Genomic DNA, 20,298 nt, shown 5'->3' with positions numbered 1-20,298 from the left:
GGGGTTTCTGTGCCGAGTCCAACATTTCGTAGAAGGCCTTAGCGGCTTCCTCCATCTCCTCCTTCTCACATCCTTCTGCGAAGTGAGCTTGGTGAGTGTCATCTAGCATGTATGCTACTCCGGCATCATCATCAAAAGCCTCGAGGCATGGTCTCACCACCTCCGCTCTTATACGATCTGCTTCACCATGGTGGATCCACCGGTGGTAGCCAGCCGTATAACCATTGTACACAAGATGTTTACCCATGGTCACCTTGTCTACCCTTCTGTTGTTGTCACATTTGCTACAGGGACACCAAAGTTTAGAATGTCCTTTAGCTACACCCGAGCTCCATGCATGTTCCAAGAAAGCATCTGTCCCATTCACCCACTCAATGTCAAAGTCACTCCTGCTTCTCTGGCCCGTGTACATCCACTGACGGTCTTCCATCCTTCCACATATACAGCACATAGTAATGTAACCATCAATTGCATCTACGCAGTGTTCCTACTCTCTAATAGGTGAGGATAGGTCCTAATCCCACCCGCGGATGCGTAGATGAGGTTAGTTTCCATGCTCCGCTCCCTATCCGAGATAGAATTTCGGCAGCACCTCCCCGCTGTTCTCCCCATGCACGTCCTACAAGGGAGAGTGTGTATCCGGAGAACAACAGGGGGTGATGCCGAAACACCATCTACGCATCCGTGGGCTGTCCAAAAAACGTGGACAATCCGAAATAGATACGGTCGCAGATATACAAAGATCTGTATACCTCCAACCGTATCTCTTTCGGATGGGAGACACCTAACTAGGTTACGCGACCAAAGACCACATATGGATAGAGGGGTTATACCTAGGGTGCCGGTGAGGTTAGGGTAGCGGGGCGATGGAGAGTCGGTGCAGTGGCGAGTCGACGCGATGCAGGAAGACCCGCAGCGTCGACGAAGACGATCGGGGTCACCGAGTCCCTCCCATAGGTCCTCCTGCAAAAAAGGGCAAAAATGATAAGTGTCGACTCAAAATTTTGGCAGCACCTCCCCTGCACGGGGAGGTTCCCAAAACCTGCAAAAAACATGGCACAAAGGCCAACAACCACATATATACCAAACATGGGCACGAAGGCCAACAACCACCAATATATCAAGAGGAGCCATGTACTTTAGTTCTCTTTCCATGCAGATGAAAGTATTGAAGTAGTACAACAACAATTACTACTAACCCTACAACTACTACTAACACTACTACTAACAACTACTTAACTACTAACAGTACTAATACTAAGAACTACTTAACTATTAACAACTACTACTACTAACCACTACTACTTACTAACTACTACTATTTACTAACTACTACTACTACTACTAAGCCTACAACTAACACTACTAACTACTACAACTAACACTACTAACACTACAACTAACTACTACCAACACTACTAACTACTACTACTACTAACACTACAAGGGTAGGGCTTACCTTGGCGGCAAGAACGGCAAGAGCGAGGGCCGGCGACGACGGCGGGGATGACCGCAGCAGCGCGAGGATCAACGGGCGGTCGGAATGGCGTGAGGATCGATGGGCGGTCGGGTCGGCACCTTCCTCTTCTTCCTCCTCCCCCTTCTCTTTCTTCATCTTCCTCCTCCCCCTTCTCTTTCTTCCTCTTGCTCCTCTCCTTCTCCCTCTGCTGGCCGGTCGCAGGGCACGGCGGGGCCGGCGGGGGAGCTCAGGGCCGGCTGGGTCGCTGTCCCCGGGGAGCTCGGAGCCCGGGGCACGGGCGCGGGCGCGGGGCCGCCGAGGCTGGGCGGGAGCCCCGGCCGAGCGCCGAGGCGAGCGCCGCCGGGACGGGGGCGGGGGGCGCGGGACGGGGGCGTCGGGGTGGGCCCGGTAGGACCTCGCCGGAGGGGGACGACGGCGGGGTCGGCGGCGGCGGCGTGGCGACGCGGGGGCGGGTGGGAGACGAGTGAGGAGGGGGTGGGGTTGGGCCGGCCCATTCTGGGCCTTTAGGTTAAAAGCTTTGCTGAGTGCCAGGCCCAGCGGCACTCAGCAAAGGTTTTTTTATTTTTTTTTAAAAAAAAATCTTTGCCGAGCGCCCTGTGACCTGGCGCTCGGCAAAGACAGTCTTTGCCGAGTGCCAAGGTTGGCACTCGGCAAATTATTTTTTTTTGTTTTTTTTACCCCATTTTTTTCTGGGGCCTTGCTACAGTAATTAAAACTCCATTTCAAACTTTGGGACAGTTTTTAGTTTTTTTGTTATATTTGGTTGATTAATTTGATTATGTTGAATTTTTATATATAATTCAAATTTGAACTGCAAGTGCATGGAATATTGTAATCTAGTGCTTCGAAAAATGTTATTCATGGTATTTGGTGTATGTTGAGTCTCTATCCACGAACTCGCATCAAATTTCGCGCATCTTCTTCACGTAACATGATGAGTCACTTGCTGGAAAAGCGTTTTAAAATTATATAAAGTCCATACGAAGTCCAAAAATCACGAAACTTGTCGAGGTGTCATGTTATCGCATGTGTAGGCTGTGGTAAAAAATTGAGAATATTTTGAGCAAGTTGCGACGTCAAATACATAAAAGCGTTTTAAAAAGTCTTTGTCGAGGGCCTAACGGTGATGCCCTCGGCAAAGATTGACGGCAGGGGATGGACGTCGTGTCAGGCGGTGTTGCCGAGGGCCGGCCCTTTGCCGAGGGCTTAGCCCTCGGCAAAGAATTATTGTTGCCGTGTGCTTGTCTTTGCCGAGGGTCTGGCCCTCGGCAAAGAGTCTTTGCCGAGGGCTGTTCTTTGCCGATGGCCAGGCCCTCAGCAAAGACTCTTTGCCGAGTGCCCGAGCATTTTCCCTCGGCAAATCCTCAGGTCCTCAGCAAAGATGCTCTGTCCGGTAGTGTTTGTTGTGATACATAAGCCGGCTGATAAGCCGACTGAAGTTGTTTTGTTGTGAGAGAAAACACTGTACATTCTAGCTGATAAGCCAGCTGATAAGTTCAAGCGAACAGGGCTATAGTGAGGCATATGTAAACTAAAGAATTCATGATAGAGAGTTAGCCAGCAGCTGGGATTAGATCTTACCTCTAGTACTCTCAAACTCCCAAACAAGCTGATATTCATGAATTCATCTGAGCTTAAGAATTCAAAGGGGGTGTGGTGGCAGAGTCAGTAGTAGGGTGCACTGCTGTCTTTGTGATTGTCATGATCATGCATGGAATTGCTGTCTTTAAAAAACGAGATTGTTGTTGTTTAACCATCATGCTGATTGCTGAAGATGGTTGTCCAAGCTATCCATAAGCTAATCATCTTGTTCGCTTAAACTTATCAGCCCGGTTTATCAGCCATGGTACAGTATTTTTCTCTCACAACAAAACAACATCAGATGTGTAATCTTTTAGTTGTGAGATGATACCCATACACAACGACGGGTTTCAGGCTGCTTAGTGGCTATGTTGGTTCTTGTTTATCTCAGTTCACTAGTTTTTCCTGAGCAACTCTTATTTGTAGGTGTGAACTTTTCAATAACATCTCGATCAATATGTGAAACTTTATTTTTATAATTCTTTTTATGTAGTTTCTGTCCTTGGTGTTTTGCACAGCGCCTCATATAGAGTTTCTTTGAACGCTTGTCACTCTATCGGTGGTGTTGAATACACTCAGCATGTAATTTTGTTATGGATGTTTGGCACTCTTTTATGTGTTTACTTGGGGGGCCTGTTTTGGAATGTACACATATCAGGTTTCTTCCCATTTGGTCAGATATATAGTATTATTGATGTATTGAGAAGCCCTCCTTAACATGTAACAAGATTTCATATGATTTTCATGTGTGGTCCATTTATCTAGAAATGAGCTTTAGATGTCAGTATCTCCTACTAAATCCGTTCCAAATTATAGTTCGTTTGACTTTTTTGACCTCAAGTTTGACCACTCGTCTTATTAAAAAATTTGCACAAAATATCACTTCTTTTGTTGCGGCTTACTTTATTAACAAAAGTTCTTCAAGAATGACTTAAATTTGACTATGTTGGCACAAATTTTTTGAATAAGATGAGTAGTCAAACTTGGGGTCAAAAAAAAAAGTCAAATGAACTATAATTTGAATCGGAGGGAGTAGTTTTTTATCCATCCCTTTTAATTTGTATATGATCTGTCAAATGATTGATCATGGTGGTGACTGTGTGTATGTCATTGATTGGGTCATTAAGGGGGTGAAACACACACACACACACACACACACACACACATATATATATATATATATATATATATATATATATATATATATATTTGCTATATATGATAAGACGTCCAAGTATAGTTTACCTTCATCCTGCTCATGCAGTTCTTTATAGTCGTCCGTGTACTGCTTATATATGCCGATCGAGCTACGTACGCTTTCCGCCACACCTCGACCTGGCTGCCGCTACTCTAGCCTCATTCTTGATCCCTCTCTGGATGTTGCGCTCAGGAATGGAGAAGCTGCTCCGTGCCAATCGAGCCCAAAGGCAACTCACGTGCGACTCATGTACGTACCACAGTGGAGTGACACTCGCTAATAGCTAATCTGCTGATGGATGGATAATGCGCATGGCCCGGCCGCATGGGCATGAGTAGGTAGGTGATTGCCGCTAGTCGCATGCCGGAAGCCGGAAACATTCGCAGGTATAGTGCTTCTCTGTACCGAGATAGGTCCCCTAAACTTGGCGCACTACACGTGTGTACTAGTAAAAACAGCTGCCGAAAAAAACAACAAAGTTTTGGCGACGATCGAGGCGGAGGCAGCTTTTCTGAAAACCTCCTGATGGCTTTTGATTATGGGGATGGCTTGAATTTATCGGCCAGACAGCGTATAGTATTTTTATCTTATGGTAAATCAATATCAGTCATCTTATCAGCTATAGTAGCTTTTAAATGTTGCTTTTAGCTTCGTGGGCTCACAAAGCTTAGGAAAATGAGCTTTTCTGCTTTACATATAAAGTCAACTTTTCTGGGCTTTTGGCTTTTTGAAAGTCAGACAGAAGCTCGTCGTTTGCTTGAGTTTTTGACTCACGCTGAAAAGCTATCCAAAAGCTCAAACAAACATGGCCTAAACACGGAAGGGTTGCTCGTTCGAAGACATTAGGGTGGTAGTAGTAGTTTTACAACTGTTTTTGCTGAAGAAAATGAATCAAGGATTATACTCCAGGCCATGACGCAGCAACATGTTTCGAAGGCCTACTTTGAAATGGAGGATTCACAAAGGAATTAGAATTGAGATTCCTAAGGATTTTTCCCTAGAGCTCCATTTGGAACATAGGAAAAGAAGCGAAATAATCCTATGGTGCCACCCTATGATCCAATTCCATAGGAAATTTAGCAAGAGGTCAGACCTGCCTCGTGGAAAAATTCCTATGGCACAAGCTTGGCTTCTCCTTGCACCACTTTTGGGCACTAGCGATAACCTACGTTGCTTTAGTATAATAATACAGACCTTCCCTGGCAACTACACACGCGGACACCAAGGCTTACAAGTCCATCTGTGCACCTCTTTTCCATGTATCAATCTCAACTGCTTTTGTTTGCCCTTCTTTTTTTTTTCTTGTGAATTGATGTTCTTTGATCTTGGAAGATTTGCCTTAGCTTGTGTATTGGCGTGACACGTAAAGCTAGGAATTAAGGCATGTTTGGATTCATTAATTATCTACTAATATTTAATTAGCTAATAGCTCATATCTAATATTAGTTAGTTAACTATTAGCTGGAGTGTGTTTGGATGCACAACTAATAAAAAATGCTACTAAGATAACTACTAGATGCTATTATCTGATTTGGTCCAACTAGTGAGATAGTTATTATCTAGAGATCCATCTAACACAATTAACTATTTTATTAGTTACATCTGCCTGCATCCAAAAGAGATAACTATTAGTAGATAGCTATTATCTATAGAGGTCCAAACAAGGCCAAAATTAGATCAGAATATTATGGTCTACGGAGGGCTCAAATTTTCATCTTGACAACACGCATCTTGTGTGTCCAACTCACATTCCTATATTTTTCCTATATATAGCTTACCAAAGGGCATCTCTTCTTCTTTCATTAGTTTTCAGCTCCCATAGGATTGCACATGCATGTATGCCATATCAAATCCTAAGTTATCCTAAGTTTTTCCTAACCCTATGATTTTCTTACATGCGTTCCAAAGGAGGCCGATCTTTGTTAGTTAGTTTCAAACTACCGATTCTACGGCATGCTTACTTGCTAATGCCGTTAGTTGAAAGTTGAAAACCACCAACCACACCACGGTTGTCCAGTTACATACATGTATTTTTGATAAATCTAGCTAATTTTTAGCTCCATATTTTGAAATCAAATAAAAAAGTTAAACATAGACTAATTTTGTGAGCTGATTGCACAAGAGTCGGTCTAATCGGTAAAAATCAATTCACGCAAAGAAACTTTACCGAGTAACTATTGCTGCAAAAAAAAGTTGGTACATAACGAAATGTGGTCATGCAGAGTAATATGCAATTTTCAAACTCCAAGAGGTCATATGAGCATTAAATTAAATGGCGTGAAATAGCAGTCACCGAGCAAGTAGCATCCGGTAGTATGATAATTCTTGGCCTTACGCCTCTACAATGCAAACAAGATTATTAGTAGCCAATCACATGATAGAAATGAAGAAAAAACAAAAAGTATTACATATCAATTTCATGTTCTTACCTGGTCTACTATGTATATGTTGAAGTCAGAGCCAGAAATGAGATTGACACGAACCTACAGAGAGAAAAGAAAAGGTCAACGTGTTTTTTTATTTAATCAATAAGATAAAACTGACATTATTTGTTATTCCATACCAATGTACTATTGTGCCTTTTAGTCTTAGCATATGACACTGTCGAGGTGTCCGGCTCACGATTCAAATAGTCCTCAAGTTTGTGGCACTCCACTGAACTCGAAGCTATTGAACCCAAAGCTATTGATGATACTCGTTCAAGAATTCCATGATGATAGACAGTAGTAATCATGGTTGACCAAAAACTCTATGCAGAGGATCCTGTGTTCTTCGGAGTTAATGATGAACCGCATGCACCCTGATTATGCGGGCAGTCATCTTTAGCATGTGTTAGATTGTTGCGGGAGGAGACCAAAAGGTAGTGCCCCATAGTCTTCCCCAAAGTCATTGATTTTTAGGGTTTTGACTTGTGTCATCTCATCTGTGAAGCAGAGCATGGGTAGGGGCATTTGACGACAAATGACATAATTCTCTATCACAACATGCCTAAGGTAGTGTTGAGAAACTTAAAAATAAGAGTTAAATGCACCAGAGATCCATTAACTTATGAGGATGTTTCAGTTAGGTCCATCAACTTTCAAAGTGACTTTTTGGGTCCATAAACTTTAATGTTGTATCACTTAGATCCATATCCCTCCACGTAGGCTTCTTGTGCTGACGTGGCCTGCTGACTTGTCGTTCAGAAGCAACTGTTGACCGTTCGTTTCGTCAAACATGCACGCAAGCAGGTGCCACGGCCACACGAGCGTGTGAGCGGCCGGCTGCCCCTGTCCACCGACTCCTCCCCGCGGCACCTGCGCTCCTGCGGCGCGGACGAGGCGGCGGCCTCGGCCATGGCCGCGCGGTCATCCACGGCAGCGTCCCCCACGGCAGCCACCAGCGTCGGCGCAAGCCCGGCTAGCAGCCACCAGCTGTGGGCGCGAGAGCTCACGAGGCCAGAGCGCTTTGGTCCGCCTCAGGCTGAGCTGCGCCCATTCCCTGGTGCGTGCGCGCCTAGCCATGCCCAGGTTCCGCCTCTTGCCGCAGGCCATCTCCTGCACCGCGCGGCCGTTGTTCGCCGGCACCAAGTGGCTGGCGCCATACACCACGACGTGCGCCAGCGCGCCCGACCGCTGCACGTACCCCGCGAGCTCGCCGTCCTCCGTCCGCCACACGGCGCGCTGGGCGTCCAGGAACGCACGCAGGCCATCCCAGCGCACCCCGGCGAGCCACGCCTCCGTGGACATGACGCCGTCCCGGAGGTCGCGGATGCCCTGGTACAGCAGCACGCGGGTGCGCCGCAGCAGCGACTCCGCCTGATGGCCACGTGCAAGCCAACGCGGCGCTCACTAGCTCACTCGAGACCACTTGGCTCACTCAAATTCACCTGAGAGGCTGAGACGGCTTGCACCGTTAGCTTAAAACCGCTGGCAGTGGCAGTGATCGCGGTGGCTATAAATAGCGCGGGGCGCAGGGAAACAGAGGAAGCAGCGTGGAACAATGGGTTCTCCGCGCTGTCCATGGCGAGGTGCGACTACAGAGAGCACGCAGGTGGTGTCCGCGTCCTCGAGCCACGGTAGCGACGCGACGTACGCCGCCACCTTCCGAAACAACGGGTTCTCCGCGCTGTCCATGGCGAGGCGCGGCACGTCGTAGTACTGGTACGCTCCTCGCCGCGCGGCCTTCCTCTAGCTCCATGTGTTCGTCGACGCTGTGCTCCCGGTGCCGTCATAGCCACGGCACTGCCAAGACATTCGACAACGCGCTGTAGAGTCTCATGACTACTCATGGGCACGGCACATACGACTTGGGCCGCGACTACAGCGAGCCCTGGGGCACCGTGGTCCTTCTACCGGTCCGGCATCGCCGAGTTCGTAGCCACGTTCATCTTCGTCTGCGTGTCTGTATGTGGCTCCGTGCTCACGGTGATGGGCATCAGCCTTAGCGAGCCCCCCTCCAAGTGCGGCACCGTGGGCATCCAGCAGGGCACCGCGGCGCTCAACGCCGTGTCCGGCCTCGGCCTGCTGCTCTTCCTGCTCCTGGTCGGCCTTGAGCTCGACTTCCACGCCGTGGGCGTGTGGCTGTGGGCGCCGGCGGGCGTGCACGGGAGGCGCAGGCGGCCCTCGTCTGTCGCGCGCGTGGGAGGCTCCCTCGGCGGACGCGCGCGGTTGACGTGCCCATCTTCCTCGTGGAGCACCATAGTCACGCACGCGCTCTGCGACCCCGTCGGCGCCACCAAGTTCCTCACCGCCGTGGCACGGTTCGCGCGGGAGCATGGGCCGCCGGAGGTGGCGCCGATGTGGGAGCGTCGGGAGCTACGGTGCGGGTGTTCGACCGCGTCCTCGAGCTCGACGGCGGCGCCACCAAGTTCCTGCGCACGCGGAGAACCTGTTGTTCCGGAAGGTGGCGGCGTACGTTGCGTCGCTACCGTGGCTCGAGGACGCGGACACCACCTGCGTGCTCTCGTTGGCCGCTAAGAGCAATGACCTCACGCTGCAGCTGGGGCCGGGCCACATCGCGCGGGACACGTTCCTCGGCGTGCTCCTCATGTGGACCAACGCTGGCGCCGACCTCGTGCTGTGCCCGCATGCTGCGGCCCTACTTGCAGCACCTCGTGTTCCGCGGTGTGAGGCACGGCTTTGGAGGGAGAGATCACAGGAGAGGACGGGAAAGCAAAAGGCGTCTCATTTCCCGCTAGTCGGGGCAGGCGCGAGCAGGACACGGTAGCAGGGCAGCGAACAGCGGACGCGGGCGGCAGCGTGGGCGCAGCACAGCCGCAGCGGCAAGGACACGAGCGGGCGGACGCACAGGCATGGCAGCACGGGCGCCCTGGCGTGGAGGAACAATGCGGGGCGGGCGCCGCCGGCTCTTGCGACCCCGACGACCGCTTCTTCTTCGGATCCTCCCCAGGCGCCGCGGCGACGTCCTTGGCCTTGCTCCGCTGGTGACTGCCGTGGGGGACGCCGCCCCCGTGATGGGCCGCGCGGCCATGGCCGAGGCCACCGCCTTATCCGCGCCGCAGGAGCGCAGGTGCCGCGGGGAGGAGTCGGTGGACGGGGGCAGCCGGCCGCTCGCACGCCCGTGTGGCCGCGGCACCTGCTTGCGTGCGTGTTTGACGAAACGAACGGTCAACAGTTGCTTCTGAACGACAAATCAGCAGGCCACGTCAGCACGAGAAGCCTACGTGGAGGGATGTGGATCTAAGTGATACAACATTAAAGTTTATGGACCCAAAAAGTCACTTTGAAAGTTGATGGACCTAACTGAAACATCCTCACAAGTTAATTGATCTCTGGTGTATTTAACTCTAAAAATAAATAGGATACAATTACTAGAAGGAACGGGGCAAAAAAATCGCTTGCTTTGGCCAAGTATGAACTTGCAATGCAATTTCCTCTCTAGATTAGATAGCGCAGTCAACAAATCTAGACTGGATGAGTGTAATCAGACTTCTGCATCAACTCCGATCCCCTAACCAATTGAAGAAAAGAAAGGCGCTCGAAAGAAAATAGCAAGGACAGCTAAGAAGAAGAAGAAAGAAAGGCTTCGGCGACGGATTCGATGACATGTCATGCTCTGTCTCTCGTCGGCGTGTTAATCGTGTTGGGCCCAAACCAGATCCGGCCCGGAGCCAGCCCAACCAAACACTCTCTACCCTTCTTTTCCTATCCCCAACCAAATAATTTTTTGAAAGAACCCACTCTCTCTCAGGATGTATAGGAGGGCTGGCCTGTATAGCCCGTTGGGCCTAAAAATCAAGCATCCTGGCGCCATTCTTCTGCCCTCCCTAATAGCGTCATTCTGATGCAGACAGAGGCGATGAGGGCCAAACAGACATACATTACTACGTACTAAAAGGGAATACTAGTACTACATACGGGTACGAAACAGGCACAAGCTAAGAGGTCGTTTGGTTGGTTGAATCGTTTTCGATTCTTCCAAGAATCACATGGAACGACACCAAATGGGTTATGAGCGAAACGTCATGTATTCTATCTGGGCTCCAGAATCGGCTTGAGGGTGGTTTCACATCGATTCTCTCTTGTTTCTCTTACTCTCTGTACTTGCTATGAGAATCTAGCCTATCAACCAAGCAATTTCACAAAATGATTCCGATTCATCTTCCTGAAATGTTTTTTTTGAAAGAATCTAGATCTGAAACATTTCTACCTGAATCTAGATCCCTACCAAACGCAACGTAAGATAAGCTAAGCTAAGCACGGCACTTGGGAATAACAAGGCCGACCGGGGCTGCAAGGGGTACGTATGTGTACACCAAGGCACTTGGGAATAACAAGGGCCACGCGCTTAGCTTGCTTGGAATACAATGTTGTATTGTATTTACACTGATTTTATGAGCTGAGCTAAAGAAGAAGAAGAAGAAGAAGAAACCATGTTTCTTTCGTTGCCAAATTTCTACTTTATCGTCTCTTGCATTTTCTCTCATATCCAAATGAAATGACATTCATTCAGCCATGAAACTGACATTCATCCAGCCATGGAGAACCTCTCTCTCATCCTATATATATGTCGACTGAGCGGTAGCATCTGCTCAGTCGACCTTAAGATTCATGCAGGAAGGCGGTGGGCTGCCATATTTGTGTCTTCAACCTCCCGCCTCCTCTCTCCCCACAACACTACTTCCTCTCCCTCTTCGCCTTCGATCTTCTCCTTGTAGCCGATGTGGCTAGGTCAAGGGTGGGGACTTTTCAAGGTTTGGGATTTGGGGGTTTTGTGGCTCTCGGGTCTAGACGAGGTCACCGTAGGCGGTCGGGCAGGGATGGTTGCAGTGGCAAGGCGGCAAATGATGAAGGAAGCAGTGGTAGTTGGGCTGTGGTGGGCCGATGTGGGCTCGGTCAGCCTCCGTATAGGAGGCTTCCTCTGTCTCGCCCTCTCTATGCTATTCACTAGCCCGCGGCCTTCGATTCCCCGCCACCTCCCACCGCCGCCGTGTCGCCCTACTGCCCAGGACTCGCCCTGATTCCTCTCAAGCCCTACCCCATTGTGCCTCCTGCCCTTCCCTACTCCCTCGCTCCCTGCCTACGCCACTAGCTTTGTAGGCACCATGGGACAGGAACGGGGATGGGCATGCGAGTGGTGGTGGCGTGCCACGACAGGACAAAGACCCCTAGCCATGACATGACGTGCCTGGGGCTAGGGGCAGACGTACAAGGTACAACATGATGGAAAGGCTGGGACGGCAAGGCGGCACACTAAACAGTGGGCAGCGACAAGAATGGCCCAATGGCAGAGAGAGGGGGACGGGGGGGGGGGTGTCAAGGGCCTCAAACCCTCGGGTAGCTGGACCTCGACTACGTAGGTCGTAGTCGCGACCCGTCTTCTCCGGCAAGGTTTTGCCCCTCTACCGTAGGCTTAGGTTTTGGAGAGAAAGAGATTAGGGAATAATTCTTGCTTCCTTTCCTCAATGTCTCGGTTACAATATATGGCCTAAGGCCTCCAACTGACATGAGCCATTATTCCTAGAATTAGGGAATAAAAATAGCAACTAACCCAAAATAGCAACTAATCCTATTTTCCTCCTAGCCACTAGTGGGTTGCCCGACCTGGTCCTCCCGTGCGCGATCAGCGCGTGCCGCGGCGCGTCGCACATCTCTGGCGCCTCGGCGCCTGGTGTAGGTCCGGCCCCACATGACATCTCTCCCCCCTCGAGAGCCAGCTCGTCCTTGAGCTGGAACGTCGGATAGCGCTCCTAGAAGGTGTCGAGGTCCTCCCATGTCGCTGAAGCCGCAGTCTCGCCCTTCTAGTGGATTAGCACTTGCTGTACGCCACGTGCAAGACGCGAGCGCACGACGTGCTCGGGCTCGGGCTCGATAGCGCCATGGTGAATGGCCAGCAGGGCAGGTGGAGCAGCCGGTACTGGCCCAATGAACTTCTTGAGAAGCCCCACGTGAAACACATCATGCAGTTTGGTGCGTGGAGGAAGCTCGAGGTGGACGGCGATGGGGTTGATAAGCTCGACGACGCGGTACGGCCCGAAGAAGTGGGGCTTCGGTTTGCCCTTGGTGACTTGGGGCAAGGAAGCTAGGGCATGATGACGAAGACAAAGGAGCACCATGTCGCCCACTGCATAAGAAACCGGGCGGTGTACCTTGTCGTAGTACTTCTTCTGGATGGCCTGCGCTTGCTCCAGGCGGTAGCGAACATCCGCTAGGAACTCCTCTCGGTCCGCCATGTTCTGAGCGACGACGGCCACACGCGTCTCACTCGGTTCGTAAGACCGGATGGTGGGGGGTCGCAGTCGTAGACCACCCTAAAGGGCGTGTCCCGCAACGACGTCTGGTAGGCCGTGTTGTAAACGTACTCCGCCCATGAAAGCCAGCGGACCCATTGCCGAGGCCGGTCACCGGTAAAACAACGGAGGTACATGACGATGACGCGGTTGGCCGCCTTGGTCTAGCCATCGGCCTGGGGGTGGAAGGCGGTAGTCATGTGCAACTTGGTGCCCATGAGCCACAGGAGTTCCCTCCAGAACGTGGAGGTGAACACGGGGTCCCGGTCCGACACCATGGACTGGGGAACACCATGGAGCCGAACAATGTCCATGAAGAATGCCTGCGCCATGGACTCTACAGTATAGGGGTGAGCCAACAGGATGAAGTGACAATACTTGCTGAAGCGGTCCACCACCATGAGGATCACTGACTTCCCACCCACATGAGGGAGGGCCTCCATGAAGTCAAGGCCGATGTCCGCCCAGACTATCGTCGGTACCGACAGGGGCAGGAGCAGACCAGCGGGGTGGAGGTGCTCAGACTTGTACCACTAGCACGTGTCACACGCACGGATGAAGTCCTGGACCACACGGCGCATGTCGGGGAAGTGGAAATCACGGCGTAGTCGATGCAGAGTGCGCTGCACCCCCTCGTGGCTGTCCTCGTGTATGGCAGCCAACACCTCCTAGAGCAGCGGGGACGATGGCGGAATGTAGAGCCTGGAGTCAAAAGTGACCATGCTGTCGCATAGGCCCCAAGGGGCTCCCCGGGAACCAGCCAGAATCGCGTCACGGGTGGCGACGAGGGCGGGATCCGTGGCCTGGGCTTGACGAAGGCGCTCGATGTAGTCGAAGCGGGGCGCCGAGATGGCCAGCACCGCCCCCTCCTCCATGTCGCGGCGTGACAGGGCGTCAGCCACCGTGTTGGAGGCGCCCGGCTTGTATTCCACCTTGAAGTCGAAGCCAAGGAGCTTGCCCACCCAGTGGTGCTGCGAGATGGTCACCAGGCGCTGGTCGAGGAGGTACTTGAGGCTGTAGTGGTTGGTGCGCACCACGAACCAGCGTCCCCAGAGGTATGGCCGCCAATGGCGAATGGCGAGGACGAGGCCGATCAGCTCCCGTTCGTAAGCGGCAAGAGCTCGGTGACAAGGTGCCACAGGCCGGCTAAAGAAGGCCAGCGGATGCTTGTCCTGTAGGAGCACCGCGCCAAACCCGTGCGTGGAAGCGTCGCACTCAACGACGAACATCCTGTCGAAGGCCGATAGAGCGAGGACCGATGCGGAGGTGACGGCGTGCTTGAGCGCCTAGAACGCTGCGACAGCCTCCTTAGTCCAGCGGAAGCCATCCTTCTTGGTGAGGGACGTGAGGGGCACGGCGATGGTGCCATAGTCGTGGACAAACTTGCGGTAGTAGCCCGCCAAGCCAAGGAAGCCACGGACCACGCGCGTCGAGCGTGGCTGGGGCCAGTCCAAGACTGCCTGTACCTTGGCTGAGTCCATGGCGACGCCTGCCGCGCTGATGACATGGCCGAGGTAGGAGATGGAGTCGACGCCGAAAGCGCACTTTGAGCGCTTGACAAAGAGGTGGTGTTGTCGGAGCACGAGGAGCACGGCACGGAGGTGGCGCAGGTGATCCGCCCAAGTGGAGCTGAAGATGAGTATGTCATCGAAAAACACAAGGACAAATTGGCAGAGGAAGATGCGTAGGATGTTGTTCATCAGGGCCTGGAACGTGGCGGGAGCGTTGCACAGCCCGAAAGGCATCCCTAGGAACTCGTAGAGGCCGTCATGTGTGCGGAACACCGTCTTGGTGATGTTGGTGGGACGCATGCGGACCTGGTGGTAGCCCGAGCGGAGGTCCAGCTTGGTGAAGAATTTGGCGTCGTGTAGCTCGTCCAGCAGCTCATCAACCACCAGGATCGGGTATGCATCCTTGACGGTGATGGCGTTGAGGGCTCTGTAGTCGACGCAGAAACGCCATGACCCATCAGCCTTCTTGATGAGGAGGACCGGGGACAAGAATGCCGAAGTGCTGTGGCGGATGAGCCCTTGGTCCATCATGGCGGCGCATTGCTGCTCCAACTCGTCCTTGTGCGTGACCGGGTACCGGTAAGGGCGAACTGCCACCGGTGGGGCGCCCGGCAGAAGATTGATGGTGTGGTCGTGGCCACGCTGGGGCGGCAGGCTGTGGGGCTCTGCGAACATGTCGGCGAAGGAGGCCAGGACGGCGTCGTGCAGTGGGTGGCCCTCGGTTGGTGCACTGGAGGCCGGCGCACCCGAGCTGGTCGCGGCGAGGGCAGGCCCATCCGGCCCCGCGACGCCCTTCCAGCAGGTCGCCGTGCCTTGCCATGTGAAGGACAGAGTACCGGTGGCAAAGTCCCAGGTGAGGGGGACCAGGCCAGTCATCCACTGGGTCCCCAACACCAAGTCGTAGCCCACCAGCGGCATGACGAAGAGGTCTGCGGCGAACTAGTCACCCTCGATGGTGATCGCGGCGCGACGAAGGACGCCGGTGCAGAAGATGCGCTCGCCATTGGCCACCGTCACTGTGAGGCGTGGGTGGCTCTGAAGGGGCAGCCTGGTCTACTACGCGGCACCCTCTGATATGAAGTTATGCGTCGAGCCAGTGTCGAAGAGGGCGATCAGGGGCACACCCGCCACCACCACACGGAACTAGAGAGTGTCGTGTGCGTGGACACCCGCCATGGCGTGAAGGGAGTAGGCCGGTGACTCCACCGTCTGGTCGTCCTCCACTGCATCGTCGTCCTTGGCGTCATCGTCCTCCAATGCGCTCTCCAGGAGGAAGAGGTGCTTGCACACCTTGTTGTGTCCGCGGGTGTACCTGTCGTCGCAGTTGTAGCAGAGGCCCAGGCGGCGACGCTCCTCCTGCTCCATGGCCGAGAGGCGCTTGATCTGACGCCCCTCGACGTTGGCCGTGGCCGGTGCGGCAGGCTTGGCTGCCGGGCCCGCCGTTAGGGCCAAACGCTGTGCCTGGGCAGGGAGGGGCACCCTGGGAGCGTGCTGGCCTTGTGGAGCCGCGGCGGCAGTGTACTGTTCACGCAACTCCATCTACCGTGCTAAGCTCATGGCGGCTGCGAGGGACTGCGGGTTCTGGACTTGCACGTCCAGGCTGAGCGGCGGCAGGAGCCCTCCCGTGAAGAGCTGGACGCGCTGCGCCTCCCCGAGCGGCCCAGCGCGCGGCAGGAGGGCCTGGAAGCGGTCCTGATATTCCGCCACGGTGCCCGTGCGCCGGCAATCCGCCAACTCGAATAGCGGGGCAGAGCGTAGCGGCGGGCCGTATCGCAGATTCAACAACTCGGTGAAACGCCGCCAGGAAGGCGTGCCCTCATCTTGCTGGACCTGCATATACCACAGTTGGGCGCCCTCCTCAAGATTATACGACGCCATCCATACCTTCTCCTCCTCCATTATGCGCTGCTGGTGGAAGTAGGATTCGCAGCAGTTGATGAAGATCAATGGATCGGACTTGCCGTCGTACCGCGGAAAGTCCATCTTTTGGAACTTCGAAGGCCGATCTTGATGGTGTTCGCTGGAGTGCTTGCTGCCCGATGGGCCGGTGGAGAGGGCGGCGATCGCCTTGGTGTTGGCCTCTGCGGTGGCCTGGAGGGTCTTGACGGCGGCAGCTAGGGCTTCGACGGACGCCCGGAGGTTGGCGTCGATATCCCCCATGGTGGCTGCACCCGAAACGGCTGAGGATGACACAGTGGGGGCTGGTGCGGCGGCTGGAGATGGTGAAGGCGCGGCAGCTGCTGGTGGTGATGAAGAGGATGCGGCAGCTGTGGGAGAGGCGGGACGGAACGACGAGGATCGCTGGGATCGTGATACCAGGTTGTCAAGGGCCTCAAACCCTCGGGTAGCTGGACCTCGACTACGTAGGTCGTAGTCGCGACCCGTCTTCTCCGGTGAGGTTTTGCCCTTCTACCGTAGGCTTAGGTTTTGGAGAGAAAGAGATTAGGGAATAATTCTTGCTTCCTTTCCTCAATGTCTCGGTTACAATATATGGCCTAAGGCCTCCAACTGACGTGAGCCATTATTCCTAGAATTAGGGAATAAAAATAGCAACTAATCCTATTTTCCTCCTAGCCACTGGTGGGTTGCCCGACCTGGTCCTCCCGCGCGCGATCAGCGCGTGCCGCGGCGCGTCGCACATCTCTGGCGCGTCGGCGCCTGGTGTAGGCCCGGCCCAAGAAGAACAACATCCGGCTTGAGGGAGAGAAAGTGGAGTGATTCAGTCTGATGAGTGGGCCTAGAGGTAAAACGATCATTTCAGTTGGCTAAACTTTCACAATTTCCACTAGTAATGCCTTTCGAAACTTGTATACAAAAGACAATGTTTCCTAAATTAAAACATGTGTATTGAAGACACGGCACACATGTCCTGAACAGCAAATGCATAAGATTTCTGCAGTAGATAGTTCAATGGCTGAGTAACTAAGGGTTTCTTTGCCATGGTTCTAGCTTTTTTGTGGCTAGCTGTGCTAAATGGCCATCTAAAAACAGCTTCTTGCAGAAAGTCCGAAAAGCTAGAACCATTTCTTCACTGAGTCAGAGCAATATGATTTCTTATAGATCCTCATCATAACTTTGATATAAATAATTATATAAAATTGTTGTTGGAACTGTTTTTATCAAATATTTTTTAAAATAATTTTAGCTTCACTGAAGAAGCTACTCCACAAGAGAGAAACTAAAGCCAGAACTATTTTAAGCAAAGCCGGAGCCCTACCATATTGATCCTGACATATCGTCTCGAGCACATTTGTATTTCACTGGATTCGAAAAGTACATGTGCAGGCATCTGAGTGGCACATCTGCACGGTTAGGTCTTCTGAGTGGCGAGCGAGGTACCTGTTGTAGTGGAAGCATCGGGGGAAATAAACATGCTTGTTTAAAACAAAGATGCGCGAATCATATCGGTGGCACACTGGATTAACCCAAATAGAGTAAAGCAAATCAGCGGCCACAAATAAAGAGCATCATGTCGTAAGAGAGCATAACAAAAAAGGGTCAATATAAAGTGGACGCTCCACTTTAACTCTAGGTGCTGCATAGTAATATATTAGAAAAAGGAAATGCACAAGCCCAGCATTTTTTATATGGGTATGTGAAGATAGAGATGCTGAGAGCATATATATATATATATATATATATATATATATATATATATATATATATATATATAACATCTCTAAACGTGGTGATATCAACTGTAGTTCAACAGTGTTTGTCTCACTATGCACTGTAGATGTATAATTCGTTTTTTGTTTTTTTTACCTGTCAAGTAACAAATCAGGTTTTTTTTGCATGCTGCCTCCAAGCTAAAATAATTTATGAGGCGAAAAGTCTTTTATTTGATTTTGCATGCCTAAAAATCATTGTTTCGTCCGTGAAGCGCGGGGTTCTGGCTCGTGACGAAGCACAGGGACCACAGAGTAGATCCGTGGGGTTTTTTTTTTATGGAATCTGGGTTGGACTTACATAAGTGCTTGTATTTATTTTAGGCGCAACGGTGAGCCCCCTGGTGGTGCCACCAGCTGCGGAGGACGACGAAGTGAAAGAGATTGAGCGTGAGGAAGCTCGACCTCAAGTCGTCTGGATCCTCCACAAGCGGGGCGATGAAGTTGTGGTGGTGGAAGAGGAGGACACCACCAGGGAAGTCAGGAGGCTAGAGTCCACCCTTTCCACGGCGTTGAAGCAGATCAAGGTTAGTATTGTGTCGGCGATGTCTGTCTGTGTCATCGGAGATTGGAGTTCTTCATAATCTTGTTGCTTTTGCAGGGCATAGCCCGAACTACCGAACAACGGCGACAGCTGATCAAAAGGATGGAGCCCCTCGCCGAGGAGAACGAAAAACCGAAGGAGGCGGTGAAGCTTATGGAGAAAAACGTCTAGAGGACCCTACGCGAATCTAACGCGTAGGACCTGGAATACCAAAAGGGGGCCTTATCTGAGCAGCTGGCGACCGTGTCTGAGCAGTTGCGTGCTAGTTCTGAGCAGCTAGAGCATAGCTCCGAGCAGCTGAGAAGCCTCTCCGAGCAGAAAAAAGGTACTGCAAATCGGTGAACTTGTTCTATATTGCCAAACAACTTTAATATTGCTGACGATCGTCACTTTTGTAGAGCAAGATGCGGAGATCGACCAATTGCGTCAGGTCGTCGGTCAACTCCAAGAGGAGGAGAAGAAGGCGTCTGGACGAGCGGAGAAACTGGCCGAGGAGCTGAAAGGTGAGTAGTTCGTGGTCGGAGTTGTTGCTTAAGTGACCTAATCGCTTGACGGGTCTTCTAGTGCTTGCAGAATACCGTCGAAGGACCAAGGCCTAGTTCGACGTGCTAGAGTTGGAGGCATAAACCCAGAGGCGAAAGCTCGATGACGTGGTGGACGGAGTCAGGCCAGTGCTTGACTGCATCAACATGGAGGCAGCTCCTCAGCCCGACGACAGGCCGCCTCGTCCGGACACCATCATCGACAGGTGCAAGGTGGCGTGGGAGAACTTCAAAAGCTTCAACCGCGATGCTATTGTCTCCACTGTGACCCATGCCTTCGTGGTAGTCTGGTGGCATTACCCTACCATCGATCTACGAGTGATAGGGCTCGGATTCGCCAGAGGGACTGGTGTGACAAAGCAGCAGGAGCTTGAAGATGAGGTGGAGGACGCGGCGAAGAGGCTGGCCGGAGACGTCGACCTGTTTGGCGAGGTGGACAGGGAGGGCCAAACATAATGACCTGCTCAGAGAGTGATCTGTAACAACTGAAGAGGATAGTTAAAATGTGCGAGGGCGTAGACAATCATTTAAGTATGTGTATAAATGTTGTAAAGTGACATGTGCATGTTTATGCAGTTTGCCAGTATTTTGGTGAAAAATCGTTGTAGTGTTAACCCTAATGCGATTATATGTAGTATAAGTAGTGTCCGAGCAGTTAGTTCGTTACTAAGGTCTTGGCCTTGGCTCGCCCATATTTCATAACGTCGAGCGCGGAGCCTGTGCACGTGTAGGAGGAACAGACATGATGAAGGAACCACAGCCGACCACCCATAACGCAGAACGTAGAGCCCATAGCACGTGTAGGGAGAGATTGGAGACTGGGTTTTCTCCAAAGAACACAGAGTGGAACGTGTGCTGCTCGGCGGTTGGCGAAATATCTTGGAGATATGGCAAAACGTGGCGGAGCATTTATGGAGATCACGTATTGGAGTTTGTTAAGGAGTAGCTTAGAGCTGGCGACCACAAATAGAGATTAAACCGTAATGGAGATATAATGGAGACAAATTATGGCGACAAAAACTTCATTCATTATGGAGTGGAGA

General features: G+C 52.0%; 1 protein-coding gene across 1 annotated transcript; it reads right to left on the bottom strand.

Moving 5' to 3' along the window:
• Window positions 1-1,611: 1,611 nt before the first annotated feature.
• On the bottom strand, window positions 1,612-1,974 carry LOC136536972 (vegetative cell wall protein gp1-like). Its single transcript, XM_066529091.1, has one exon. It carries the CDS (start codon window positions 1,972-1,974, stop codon window positions 1,612-1,614), a length of 363 nt encoding a protein of 120 aa, XP_066385188.1.
• Between the last annotated feature and the right edge of the window lie 18,324 nt (window positions 1,975-20,298).

Source organism: Miscanthus floridulus, chromosome 2 (assembly GCF_019320115.1).
Source record: "Miscanthus floridulus cultivar M001 chromosome 2, ASM1932011v1, whole genome shotgun sequence".
Lineage (NCBI taxonomy): Eukaryota > Viridiplantae > Streptophyta > Magnoliopsida > Poales > Poaceae > Miscanthus > Miscanthus floridulus.
The sequence above is the reverse complement of the archived record's forward strand: the minus strand, read 5'-3'. Positions and strand labels throughout refer to the sequence as shown.

Coding starts and splice junctions, on each gene's coding strand:
- LOC136536972 (XM_066529091.1), bottom strand. CDS start 1,974: ATGGGCCGGCCCAACCCCACCCCCTCCTCACTCGTCTCCCACCCGCCC.